General features: G+C 52.4%; 3 protein-coding genes across 3 annotated transcripts; 2 read left to right on the top strand and 1 right to left on the bottom strand.

The window, feature by feature from the left end:
- Positions 1-847: 847 nt before the first annotated feature.
- K489DRAFT_432578 (glycoside hydrolase family 16 protein) lies at positions 848-4,154 on the top strand (the record flags this gene model as incomplete). The annotated part of the gene is made up of 2 exons (XM_033608492.1): positions 848-3,794; positions 3,853-4,154. 2 exons carry the CDS (start codon positions 848-850, stop codon positions 4,152-4,154), a joined length of 3,249 nt encoding a protein of 1,082 aa, XP_033458674.1.
- A 136-nt stretch (positions 4,155-4,290) lies between these two features.
- On the bottom strand, positions 4,291-5,620 carry K489DRAFT_381624 (putative zinc-type alcohol dehydrogenase-like protein C16A3.02c). Its single transcript, XM_033605171.1, has one exon. The coding sequence runs from the start codon at positions 5,480-5,482 to the stop codon at positions 4,451-4,453; it is 1,032 nt and encodes a 343-aa protein (XP_033458675.1). The 5' UTR covers positions 5,483-5,620; the 3' UTR covers positions 4,291-4,450.
- Positions 5,621-10,240: 4,620 nt separating this feature from the next.
- K489DRAFT_322060 (uncharacterized protein) lies at positions 10,241-11,624 on the top strand (the record flags this gene model as incomplete). The annotated part of the gene is made up of 2 exons (XM_033601593.1): positions 10,241-11,351; positions 11,407-11,624. The coding sequence occupies 2 exons, from the start codon at positions 10,241-10,243 to the stop codon at positions 11,622-11,624; spliced, it is 1,329 nt and encodes a 442-aa protein (XP_033458676.1).
- Positions 11,625-13,321: the final 1,697 nt, after the last annotated feature.

The raw sequence follows: 13,321 nt of genomic DNA on the forward strand, positions 1-13,321 counted from the left end.
TGGTACGGTACTGTCAGACATTGCCGGCCTCGCCCCTCTGCCCGGGTTAGAAGGTGGTACGGACGTTAAGATAACGCAGATGACCGTGGGATGTGGCCACATCGGGATCGTATAGCAGTGTTCTCATCAGTATCCACCTCTCCAGCATTGCTTGTGCAGTAACAGCATATCGCGAACCTTAACACGTTGCGTTGAATGATGGATCACCAATTCTGGCGCCAACAACGTCGATCCAACGGCGTGGCGGGAGGTTTGCGACATTTTTGTCACTGTAGCTGGGACCTCAGCGAAGGACATTTCCTACACCAAAGATTGCGGCTGAACCCTGCAGCTGAGGACATGAGTCTAGTGTGACTCGCAGTGTTGATATGCTTACGGAATGGCTGTTCATTGGTGTGTCCTTCGTGGAGGATCGCTCTCAACGGATTGAATCCCACGATGGTGAAAGAAGCTATTAGCCCCATGCGTACGCAATCTCATCTCATCAATCGCGCTGTTAGCATGCGCCAGAGGATCGAGTCGATCAGAAGATCAGTCATGCAGGACCGTGGCGGTTGAAGCAGTGAGCGAAGGCATCGCGCCGGTCTAGTATTCAACGTCACGCCTGCATGTTCGTTCGTGCTTCGTTCACGGCTGGCGCGTACGTGGCGATGATGCTGTCATGGGGTCCTCAATGCATCTGAGATTACATCTTGTTATAACGTGCCGCCAGATCGTGTACGCGTATGTAAGGGAGTTCACGATACGCGAGATCCCCTCAGATCATCCGCCTTCCTTCCCCTGTCTATCTTAACATCACGATCATCTTTTGTTCGTGACGTCCAATGTGGCAGGATAGCTCAACATCATGACGATCCTCTTCACTCTTACAGGCCTGCTGGCGTTGACTGCAGTGCATGCTCAAGACATCACGCCCTCTTCACAATGTAGCTGTGGCTTCATCGATCCGGCAAATCAGCGATTGTACACCGACTCAATCATTGCATACTTTAATGAATCGAATGCCCTAGACGGAAAAACATTCCAAGCCCTCGATTACCGGAAAAGAGTGCAGAAAGGTTGGAATACTATCTTCCGTCAAGGTGCCAGCCCATCCAACTTTGATATCGGAAACAACGCATCATTACCTTGGCAGAATGCCATTGATGGCAACGACTCAAGCCTGCAAATGTTCCTAGATGAACCAACCTGGAACCATGACTCTGTCGGTGCAGAGCTCCGATCCGTTCGTCAGGATATCCTTTACGGAACGTTCAGAGCCTCTATGCGATCAGCTCAGCCATGGAGCGGAGGAAGTGCATTTTCGATGATCCTGCAGTACAACACTTCTTCAAACATCGAGATGGATATGTTGAACAAGGACGCGGCTCCCGATGCCCAGATCATGCAGACCGTCAACGGAGAATGGCCTGAAAACCGACTTGCTGTGAATTATTCTATTATCGCAGCAGGCGCACCGCCGGCTTTACAGCCTCAATCTCCTTGGGATTTCCTCGACCTTCGCATTGATTGGACGATCGATGGAATCGAGTTCTGGATCGCGAACAACAACACTCGCAATGCCACTCGCACCGACCGAACTATTCCGACCATTCCAGCGCCTTTGGCCTTTTCGCATTGGTCTACGGGAGACGCCAACTTCATGCAAGGTCCGCCTCTGCAACGCTCTGTTGCAAACCTCCGATGGGTGCGGGCATTCTTCAACACTTCTACCATGAGCGCGGCGGACCACCAGGCTTACGATCAGCGATGTTTGTCTGCCAACCCTTGTTCGATCGACGATGTCATGCTTCGTGGCTCATCAGAATATTCTGCTGCGGCGACCCAACCATGGCAAGAACCAGATGAGAAGGACTACATCCGCAAGGTCGCAGGTTATATTGCGGCGGCCTTCAGCACGTTCGGTGTTGCTTCGCTGCTTAATGCGTTTGTGCGTCGCACGCCTTGGTCAAAGGTCAAGAAGCTGTACTGGAAAGGAGAGGGAGGCAAGTCCAATCGCGCTTTGCGTCGTTCCATTCGCAACTCGATGGGACCCATCGGAAGCCCGCCTCAAGTGCACGAACCGATGCCGATTTTCAGCAAACCTGAGACCCCTGCTCCGGCATACATGGGTTCCATATCGGGCAGTTCGAATGGGCGCCAAACGCCGGCGCCTGGCTACACCACACCATCAGGCATGATGACTCCGCTACCCGTCTATCAATCTCGTGTGAACACACCGAGACAATCAATGACTGCTCTCGTGCCGGTTCGCAGGGGGAGTGTCAGGCGTAACAACTCCGGAATTCCCGACGGACGTAATACGCCGAGCGCTCCGACATCTCCAACGATCGAAGGCAACATTCTCGAGCCACCACCCGTGATCGATGAGGCTGAAGAGTTGGACATCGAAGGATCGCGCCAGATGGCATACCTGAGCCTTGATAATCATCTCGAAAGCGGAGAAAGCAATGCAAGCAGTAGCAGCAGTACCACGGAAGGTGAAAACAGCAAGAGTAATGTACACACATCAGAGTCCTCGGAACTGTCATCCAAAGCGTCCTCCGAAACGAGCAGCGTCAAGCAAGCTTGGATTTCAAGCTCAGACGAGAAGAAGACCTTGCACAGCGAAGTTGATGAGGTGGCGACTCCGGCGGTGGAGATTCCTCACGAGAAATCGCTTCATACCATCATTCATGAAAAGTCTGTTCCAGACGCCATGACGGGCGCCGCAACCGTCGATACAAAGCTCGCCAAAGTTGCTCCACAGCAGCGGATCGATCATCTTGCTGGTCTGTTGGCAATCTCGTGTATCATGGTAACGCTCCGTCATTTCTCATTGACCTTCTGGCCACACGTCACGGAAGGCTACGGCATGAACGAACACTTTGCCGCTGATTCGGTATTGTCTTACATCCTGGGCCCATACGTCCTCACGCCACTGTGGATTGGACCTTTCTTCGTCACTGCATGTCGTTTCCTCGCGCAAAAATACCTGAAAACCGGCCGACTTGATGACATGGGCAACAGGATGTTGCTTCGAGCGCCTCGTATGCTCATCCCTTGCTTTCTCTTCATGATCGTCGAGTACTTCCTCATCTCGCTGGGTCTAACGACCGAGCTGGAATGGCTTCCAAGCGTCAGCTTCAGTGTCTGGCCTTATGTTGAGCCGCAGAAGAACTTCGGCGTCTACCTGAACCAGGCCATTGAGCTTGCGTACCTCTTCCCGAACGCCGCTCCTTCAGTGATCAACAATTACTGTGTTGGTGTGCTGTGGACCATCCCAGTTCAGCTGCAATTCTCATTCGTGACCATTGTCGCAGCGATCATGATCAGGGATATCAAGACACCGTGGAAGCGTATCGGCTTCTACCTTGTTACCGTCCTCGCCGGTTGGTATGCCACGAGCTGGTCCGCCACTCACTGGTTGGGTCTCATGCTTGCGGACATGGACCTCACATTCGACTGGATCAAATACACTCAAGCCAAATGGTACCGATTATACCCTGTCCTCATCACCGCGTTCCTCATCACGGGCGCGACGCCACTCGTCCTCCTCTTCAACTCCAACTTCTTCTACTTCCCCTTCATGTCCTGGGAGAATGGTATTCACCCAGACCCAAACACTGGTCTCCCGCTTATCCAGATTGCCGAAAACGTCTACAACCTGTACCCGGACTACTTCAACCCTTCGCTCGCCGTCCTAACTTTCAGCATCGGCTTGCAAGTCATGGTCGAGCTATCAACCTGGATCCAATGGGTCCTCAGTTTACCTGTTGTCACTTTCTTCCACCCTCACATTATGACCATCTACCGTAAGATCACCCCCTTCAAAGCTCTGACTTGTATTCACCACTAACTTATCATCTATAGTGATGCATGGCTTCGTCTTCTGGAGCTTAGGCTCATGGATCGCCGTCTCCCTCGCCAAAATGGCCGTGCCGTACTGGGCAATCCTGCTCATTACGGCAGTAGTCTGCTACACCGTCATCATTCTCGGCGCAGTCATCGTCACTCCGATGACCGACTTCGTCACCAAGAGCGCCACCAAGAACATCTGGCGGTCGGCTTCCGAGGAAACTGTCCCACACCGACCGACGACCGCACCTTTCACGAAGGCTCTGGTCATCGACAGACCAAATGAGGATGAGTCACAGCAGCCGGCTGTTGCATGAATGATGTCTTTTTCGTTTTTCCTTGATTCTTCTTCTCCCCCTTCGTTGTCCTGCGAGGACGATGTTTCTGTGTTGCATTTATACCCCCATTTTCAGACCACACACCAGCGGGCGGGCGCGGTGCATAGATAGAGATAGTCAAAGCAAAGGATATATTATTTATTCTTTATGATTCTTGCAACCTGATTAAACGTGACTATTGGATATACAATTGCCCTGACCACGACGGAACACGACGTGGTCAAGCAGCAGAAAATACAAACCACCCTCTCCTGTCAGTGACTTGGCACGCATCTTCAATTCGCTTCCGACTTGGGCTCAGCGACTTGAATCACAACCTTGCCTCGACTTCTACCCGTCTTGAGTTGGCGGAAGGCATCAGGCGCCTGTTGCATACTGAATGTCGAGTCGATATGAGCCTTGACTTTGCCTTCCTGCATCCAGTCTATAATCTGCTGTAGGTCCGCCTCAATGGGCTGCGCAAAGAGACCCTGCAATTTCCGCTTTTGTCCGCCTAGGAAGGAAGGCACAGCATTGGCTTTGAGCATAAAGGAAACGTCTTTCCACGCCGGGCTCGAGGCGACGTTCACGTATTTGGCGTCCGCGGTCGTGAACTGGTCGCACTTCCAGTAGAGGTCGTGGTTGCTGCCTGCGTTGTCGATGACGAGATCAAAGGGCTGGCCTAGGGCTTTCAGGTTGTCGATGAGGTCACCCTTGGTGTAGTCTACGACGACATCCGCCCCGGCGGCCTTGCACAGTTCAATGTTTCGGGTGGAACATGTCACGGTGACGTGGCGGCCGAGAGCTTTGCCGATTTGGATGCCGAAGAGTCCGACGCCGCCGGAACCGCCGTTGAGCAGAATCCTGTCGCCTTCCTTGCTGTGAGGCTTAATGCTCTGATACGCGGTGATGCCAGCAATGGGGATTGATGCAGCTTCAACTGCTGAGATTCCCTTTGGGACGGCGATGATTTGATTGGCTGGAGCAACGACATACTCGGTCAAGCCGCCGCCAGCGAACGGAGATCCACCGGTGCCACCAAAGACAAGTTGGCCTGGTTGGAGTTTCGAGCCCGACGCTGCCTGTACAATCTCTCCGGCAATGTCATAGCAGGGCACTGCGGGTTTGCGAACAAGGATGCCGCCAACGATTGGTGCTTCCGCAACCTTGTAATCCACAGGATTCAGGGACGTAGCCAAAATGCGGATGAGGTGCTCATTGGGCTTGATCTTTCGTATAGCAACATCCTTGAGTTGCAATTGCGATTCTAGGCCTCCTGCAACGCTGGCGTACTGCCACGACTTCGTGGTTGTGGGTAGCCCCGACATGTTGATCTTTGCCGCGAGCTTGACGGTCTTGTCTCACTTCTTGAAAACCTTTCTGCACGATGAGGCTATCGACTTCTGTACACAAGAGGGTTCGAGGGGTCTTGGATGAATTTAATATCAGTCACACCCAACACTGGTTATCACTACTTCATTATATATCAGCTCCATGTGCTGCCACTGTCTTGATGTTGCTGGGGCCACGGATTTAAGGGTTGTGGTTTGGGCTCAATCCTTTACCCTAACTCCGTCAATCGGATGAATCATTACGCCGACTCCATTGCTGGTGATACGCATGATGACGATGGTCGGTCAAACAACGAGACCGTATGTCCTCCTTCATGAGCAGGACGACTTAGCCGCAAACGTTATCGTGAGCTCAAGAAACAAACACGAAGGACATAATCACTGGCGTGATATCTGGCAAACCTGCCCTGTCGCATACGTCTGCCCATAGATGGACCAAATCAAGGGCGTCTCCGCTTGCAATCAAGGGTGCTCTTGAAGACTCGTTGCATCATCGAATGCCAGCATCACGGCCCACACTGAGCCCGGCTAATTAACGATGAATGTCCTTCAAGGCCTGCCCCATAGCAAGGTAGTCCGACCATGGCGGACGAGGAATACCAACAGCTCTTCAAGAACAAATCACAATATGCTTCATGACCGAGCATCTCGGCACCTCACTACAATCCAGCGAAATTGACTTCATTGGCACCTATCCGATAAGACCTGAGCAGGGATCCCGCAATCGTACGTATCGAATGCCGGCTAGGCATGAGATGTGACTGGAGTTCCGAAGGTCCTCCACCCAGCCTGCCATGATCAAGTGGCACCCTTGGCGCACGTGTTGGTTCCTAGACGATGATATCCTCGGACAATATCAAAGGGCCGTGATCTCCACATTTCATAGACCCTGATGCCTGTCAACAAGGGAAAGGCTACGGAGCATGGATGGAGTATCCTAGCAGCATCATCATAACACTTTTACGGACAGGACCGGCTCAGCATGTGCATGAGGACCCCGCTTGATATTGCTTGATCGTTCCGCGCTCTCGAGTGATTGTGGTTCGGTATGCTGTTCGCTCCTTGCGGCACGGAGAGGAGTCTGAAGTCAAAAGTTACAGGATGAACATTTCTGTATGAGGACGCCGATAGCGACGGGCTTTCTGAAACAAAGCTTCCAAACAGAGAACCACCGTGCTACTCTGTGTATTTTGATGGATGTATCCCAAGAAGTCAAGATACACCTGTTCAAGGTACATGTTCAGGTACAATCGAGAGTTCGGTCAAAGCCTGAACAAGCCTTACAAGTAGTTACAGATTGACTACGCCGCAATGCAGCAGCGCAGCAGCAGTCTTGAGACGGTAAAGATTCGCACTACTGCCAGGTCTAGAACCTGCCATTCGAAGGAACACAAGCATTTAAAGACTTCGGTCTCGCAATTCTGCTGTAGCGAAGTATCAAATCTCTCCATCGTCGATGCTTCGTCGGCACGACCTGCGCAAACGGCCGAAGGTGTTGCACGCATACCAGAAAAATCTCCGTTGTCGTTAGGTGCATTCCAGATGACATGAGGCGTCGATGGCTCCTTGTCCGACAAGTCTATCCTGCGGCACGCCTGGTGTCGGTACCAGATATGGAATCTCAGGAACAAGCGTGTAATTTCATGATCGATCAATTAGGCGCAGAAATGCGGGGGAAGTAGCGGCGGGGTGAGCCGCGCGGCCCCATAGGAATACTCTCCCGTCATGCTGAAAATGCATCGCTCGTGTTTGTTGAATTGCGCAAGCCGAGGGAAAGAGTTTCAGAAACAAACATGTTTATTGTGACGGGAGAATAATGGTTGGCAGGTTTGGGATGGAATTAACAGACTTGTCCAGACCCTTGTTCGTCCAGGAACCTGGCGCGACAAGCAAACGAGGCGTCTGCAACCCCTCATTGGAAGTGATGGCAGCTTGTTGTAGGTGACGAGAATCGTTTCTTCACTCATCGGTTCCATCAGCCTTGCCGAATCGCACCACATATTGTTAGACGATCCTAGGTACGCGATGAGACCGCCTCTGGCACATTATCGTGCAGCGTTCCTGCAGCAGACGAGCAGCAACACTGTCGCCACTCTCCTGCTGGTGCCCATTCGGCTTCTACGGAAGGCGCCGATGTGGAGGGGTGGAGTGCAGATTCTGCTTGCTGTACACAGGAGGGAATCCGTATGGCGATACGCAAGTGTTCGGCGCATGTTCAATTCACGAGGAGTGGTATAGAAGCAGGCAAAGATCATCGTGGGCGTGCTTGACCTCACCTTTGGGTGGTGCACGCCTTATGTTCGTATGCATGTATATGTTGTACATGATGTGCGAGTGAATAGAGATATCGCAGGTCGCTTTGCCGCGAAAACAGGATGCATTTTCTGGCGAGGAATTGGCCACGGCAAGTCACTTCGAGATCCTGCTAGAGAAACTCGCCCAGAAGCATCTTTTCTTGGAGACGGCGGCTACGGTAATCCTGGTCAAGTCGCTAGAGCACGTGAAATTATCCGTTTTTAGGCGCTGTATCCTTACAAAGCTCGTCAGAAGGGAATTGGACATGACATTTCTGGAATCGAGGCGTTCACCACATGATTTCCCTGTGCCTATTTCTGCGAAGAGACTTGGTGATGCTGGAGATTGCGATGACCTCGGCTGGCGGTGAGGTTGTCACTTTCCGTGACAGACAACCTGGCGGGTGGCTTTGTGGCGCCGAGTAGCATTGATAGTGACGCAGCACTAGAAGCAAAGGCGGAACTTCTCACGTGTGTGTACTATGTGTATTACATTGTCCACGACGACCAGAGCGATCCACGGGACAGAGCTGGGAAAGTGGGAAAATGCGAATCAATCACATGTAGGTAGAGTTCGTCAAGTTGTCGTCCTCGTCGGACGTGTTCTGGCACGTCTAGATGGTCGTAAGTGGATTCGCTATCTGGACCGAAACCGGCGGTTGCCCTGCAGTGATAGTTTGGTGAGCTGAGCACTATGGACGGCACTGCGTGCATTGATGCCGGCCACTTGAAACGATTAATGTGACCGAAGATACTGTAGTAAACAGTCTGGAATCGATAGACTTTCGCGAATGGTCACTAAGGTATCATCACTCGTGGCGGAGGGAGATAGCATCACGTTGAGAAGCGTCTGATGCATCATTCTGATCCAATAGATAGAATGTGTTGAGGCTCAACTGCCGTGAGGTCTGATGAGTTAGTTCTGTCATCTGTCACCCCACGTTTGTGTTGGAGGCATTTCGAGATCGACCGAACCAAAGGCAAAATTGGCGTGCGAACGTGTTGAACTTGCGCCGTTAATAAATTTGGAAGCTCGTGAAGGATACAGATCCGGTAGCTTCCACCTCCGTCGGCGTGTTATCGGACGGCTTCCGCGGGGGGACAGTTGGTTGACGAACGGCACAATCGGTCTCCTTGACTTTGACCCTATGGGACAGCATCGTGGCAGGAGGACATCATCAGAAAGGACGCAGGTGAGGGAACAAACTTTTGGACGTTTGGAATCTTATCGGTGCGCCAACGTGGGTCAGCGGAATGATTCATCATCATCTGGGTGCACAGGTTGGTCTTCAGCAAGTCAAACGAAAGGGATATTCCAATAGTCCTTGCAAATGATTGCCGCGTGAGACAGTTTACAGTGCCGGCGTATTCATCACACCCTTTGTTGGAAATTCCCACAGGGCTCGACGAGTGCGAGAAGCTCGTCGTCGTCACCGTCATCTTGATGATACGAAAAGTCCCGCATGGAGCATGGAGAGCACAGTAGGATGGGATGCATCACACCCAAACAAGTATTGAGGTCCATTCAGAGGTGGCTTCCAGGGTTGTTTGCCATCCACGCTACGCCTACGTTATTTGGGTGAAGATTGGGCTGCACGCCGGCCGGAAGCCGCGATAAATTGATGATGGAACAGCTTGTCAGAGCTTCAGAGCGGGCGAGGCTTGCCCATCTGATAGAAGGACTCATCAATCCCCAATTATGTGACGATGACAACCTTGGGACGTAGAGTGGCGTGAGTGGAAATATTGTTGTCACCACACACCTGGGTTGGGTGAATACAGTACAGTAGATGATCGTCGCGGGTGCCGATCGGCCTAAATGGTCAAGCGTCTGTCATGGGCCGTTGCATCCATCTCAGAAGGAATTTCAACACTTTCCCCCACTGGGATCGACGGTTTCGGGGGTCTCAAGGCCAATGCTAACAGCCGTGAATTTACTTGCTGAGGGCACACGTTTTACGGATCTGGTGGCCTGGACTGGACTCGCTCGTGCTGAGCGCTGTAGTCACCACTGGTGATAATTCCAGCTGGCCCGGTGCGGACAGTGGCTGCGCTGTCCTCCCTCCGCCTGACGAAAGGCAAAGGCTGCCACCGCTGCCACCACCACCCAGCCCGCTCCATCTCATCATCATACACTCCCCCTTCAAATCTGCCCATCTCTTTGCCTTCCATTCATCGGCCTGCTGCTGGCTGCTTGTCTTTAGACCTCTACACAGCCATCCCTACTTTCACGTGTGCAGTACGTGTCCCGATTGTGTCACTGCAGTCCTCCCAACGCGACGAAGTGATTTGTCCGGGTCTCATGCAATAAGAGCTACCTGGAGTGGCCTAGCTGCGGTTTATTCTGTCGTCACATTTCACTTCCACCCAACACGACGCCGTCCGTCTGCCACATCACAACGACGCTGACAACAATCGCGGATTTACGACAACCACAACTATGTCCAAGACGTCGCCTGTACAGCAGCTGCGGAGGGTCTTTGCCTCTACCAAATGGCAACCCGACACCGAGCATGAGATTCACGCCCACATCTACGGTCTGCGAGGCGTGCTGACCATCTCGGCTCTGCTCTGGATCTTCTTCCAGACTTTCATCCCGACCGTCGTCTTTGACCCGGGATTCCAGACAGATGGACCGACTTACCAAAAGATCATCCGCGTTGTCCTCTCGCCGCTTCTCTGGGATGAGACGCTCATCCAGTCCTTCTTCTTCGCTCTGAGCGCTCGCTCCATTGGCATTCGTTTCCTCAAGGATCCCAAGCCGGCCACATTTGCCGGCAGTATCATCCGCCGCATCTTCCGCATGGTCATTGCCGTTGGCATTGCCTCCGCTATCACCTCAGGCATTTTTCACGCAATCGGCACGGAGCAGATCTCCGCCCTCAAGAAGGAACTGCCCAACGAATCGACGCAGAGCATCGCCGTGCCGGAAAGCTTTCTGCAAGTTTTCAACTCGGTGTTCAACATTTTCTGGGTCGTTCGCGGTTATTACCACCAGGCAGCCAACCGTTTCTGGCCGACTGCAACTCTGTGGAGTGTGTCATTGATCTACCAGCAAAGCTGGACCATTTACTTTTTGATGGTTATCCTGCCCTACACACGTGTCACCTGGCATGCACAGGGCCTGGCTTTCTTTGCTTTCGGTTCGTTCTGGATGTGCTCTTGGGGTTGGTACGATGCGGCGGGGCTCCTTCTCGCCCAGTACGTGATCAACCCGAAGCTGCAGGGAACCCTGACCGAAGGCCTCAAGATCAACGAAAATGTCAAGATTCCGTGGATCGTTCCTGGTGCCCTCATGACTGTGGCGGGTGCCGCCATGAAGTACTGCTGGGCGGTATTCCCTCAATTCGTCAACAAGGAGCTTTTGCTTCACCCTTTCCTGGACCTGTCTGAGAACACCACCCGGGCACAATTCGCCGCTGCCGACCCTTTCCCTCGTGTCGACAACTTCTTGGTCATCTACGGCATAATGCTCATTGTTGAGACACTCCAACCTGTTAAGAATGTCCTCTCTGCAAAATGGCTTACGGAACTCGGCAGGCGATCACTGAGTAAGTTAGATGTCTCTTCATACATGCCTACAGTACACTGACGTTACATATCTAGGCTTCTTCGTTGCCCAGAGCATCATCTTCTACACAGCAGGAATCAGCCTTTTCCTGCACCTTCGCAACGACCGGGGCGCCTCCATCGGTGCGGCCAACACCGCCGTCTTTTTCGCCTGCACCTTGGCTACCATCACTTTTGCGCAGGCCTACTGGTACATTATCGATCTGCCATCGCAACGATTCGCGAAGGCGGCCTATCTGTGGCTGATGGAGTAAATCTCTGTCGTCTCGTATCACTCCTCTTCTCGACCCCTCTCTCTCATGCTTCCCATTCTCATCCCGCCGTACCGCCTGACGATCATCCATTACTATAAAATTTTACAAATCACTTCCCACCTCATCACAGCGTCTGGTCCCGCTTCCAGTTGCGCGATTTGTGGACCTTGCAAGGTTCAGCACATACACACAGACCATTACGTTGCGTCCAGGCAAGCACGCGCATATGCGTCTCGCCTTGTCGATCGCAAAAAACCTAGATAGGAAAATAGACGTGCAAAGAGAGCGACATGATCTAATTCTCTTTCTCCGCATTTGTAGATCACGAATATGATCGTCATTGTTCATGATTACCACCAGTACATTTTTATCGCGCTTGACTTACTCCGCTGTCAATACTATCCTATCTTCATGCCATGCAAGCGAGTCATGCCGTGCAAGGTATTCGATCTCACAGCATTGTCGTGCCTATTGGCGTCGATCATTTTGATGCAAGACCCATGTAGTACCGCCTCCACCACCCCACCACTCCTGCACACACAACTGCGTCTTCACGGACCGCCAAGAAATCCTCCCGTCGGACAGCGGTCATGACGCAATCCTACCAATGGGAAATTATCCACATCATTCCATCTCAACGAAAGGGAAAGAAAACATCGCAGGGTCCGTTACTCCGTCCAATAGAACGTCTACGGCGATGACCGATTCGATGCGAGGAGTATTTGGGGAAACACATGTTTCAACGGAGGTTGCGATGGATGAGGAAGGACGATATTGCTGCCAAGAGAGCGAATGCAATGCGCAAGGACAGCGGCAAGGGATTTCGAGGACCCCGGGACCGTTAGAATTTGTTATCACTCAGATGAAAGAGATCCTCGCTTTCCCGTTGGGCGTATGCCGCATACAGTAAAGATACGGTAGATAGAACGGGTTTTTCTCGCCTGTTACACAGCGGACGGTCTTGGCAACATGTCAATCGCCCGTGCCGTGTTCATAGGCGAACAGCATGCAAGGACAGACACCAACAATGCGATGAGACAAGGACAGATAATTGGAATGCTTTGGTCTTCCTGGTCTCACCGCGATACGCCCGATAACATTCCCCAATACCAGTGGGGGCTTTGCTGCTGAATCCTTACACATTTCCGGAGGGATTCTTCTTCATACAACCCACCTATCCCTTTGCAATACCTCTTTCGGGCGTGGGCAAGAGAGAGAAGGGGTCCAGCCAGATCATCAGAAAAGCATGATCTCTCATGCCTTGCCACCTAGCCGCCCACATGTCACTCGGATATCGCACGTAGCATGCATGATATGTGCCTCCGCCTGACATTTCTCCTTCGATGGGCTGAGAGATGGACAAATCTCCGCCGTTGAGGCGACCTGCGCTGAATGGCCTGCACGCCGAGACGGCTCTAATGTACGAGCAAAATTAAGCTACTGTACGTACATCTGGCGAAGGGACATGTCCACCGTGGGACATCGTGGACAAGGCACGTCCACAAATCCACAAGTCCACGACACTCCCATCTTGTCTTGTGTCTATGCCATTGTCCATGTCCAACTAGATGCACTATGCAGCCCTCCCGCAGACCCATGCACCCACACCATTTCTCGGCCCCGGAATCTTGTGCCTGTCAATCCATCCTTCCCGAGGAAAAATCACCTACACCCACACACAGCAGAGGTCAAGCCAC

This window comes from Dissoconium aciculare, assembly GCF_010015565.1.
Source record: "Dissoconium aciculare CBS 342.82 unplaced genomic scaffold K489scaffold_8, whole genome shotgun sequence".
NCBI classification, from domain to species: domain Eukaryota; kingdom Fungi; phylum Ascomycota; class Dothideomycetes; order Mycosphaerellales; family Dissoconiaceae; genus Dissoconium; species Dissoconium aciculare.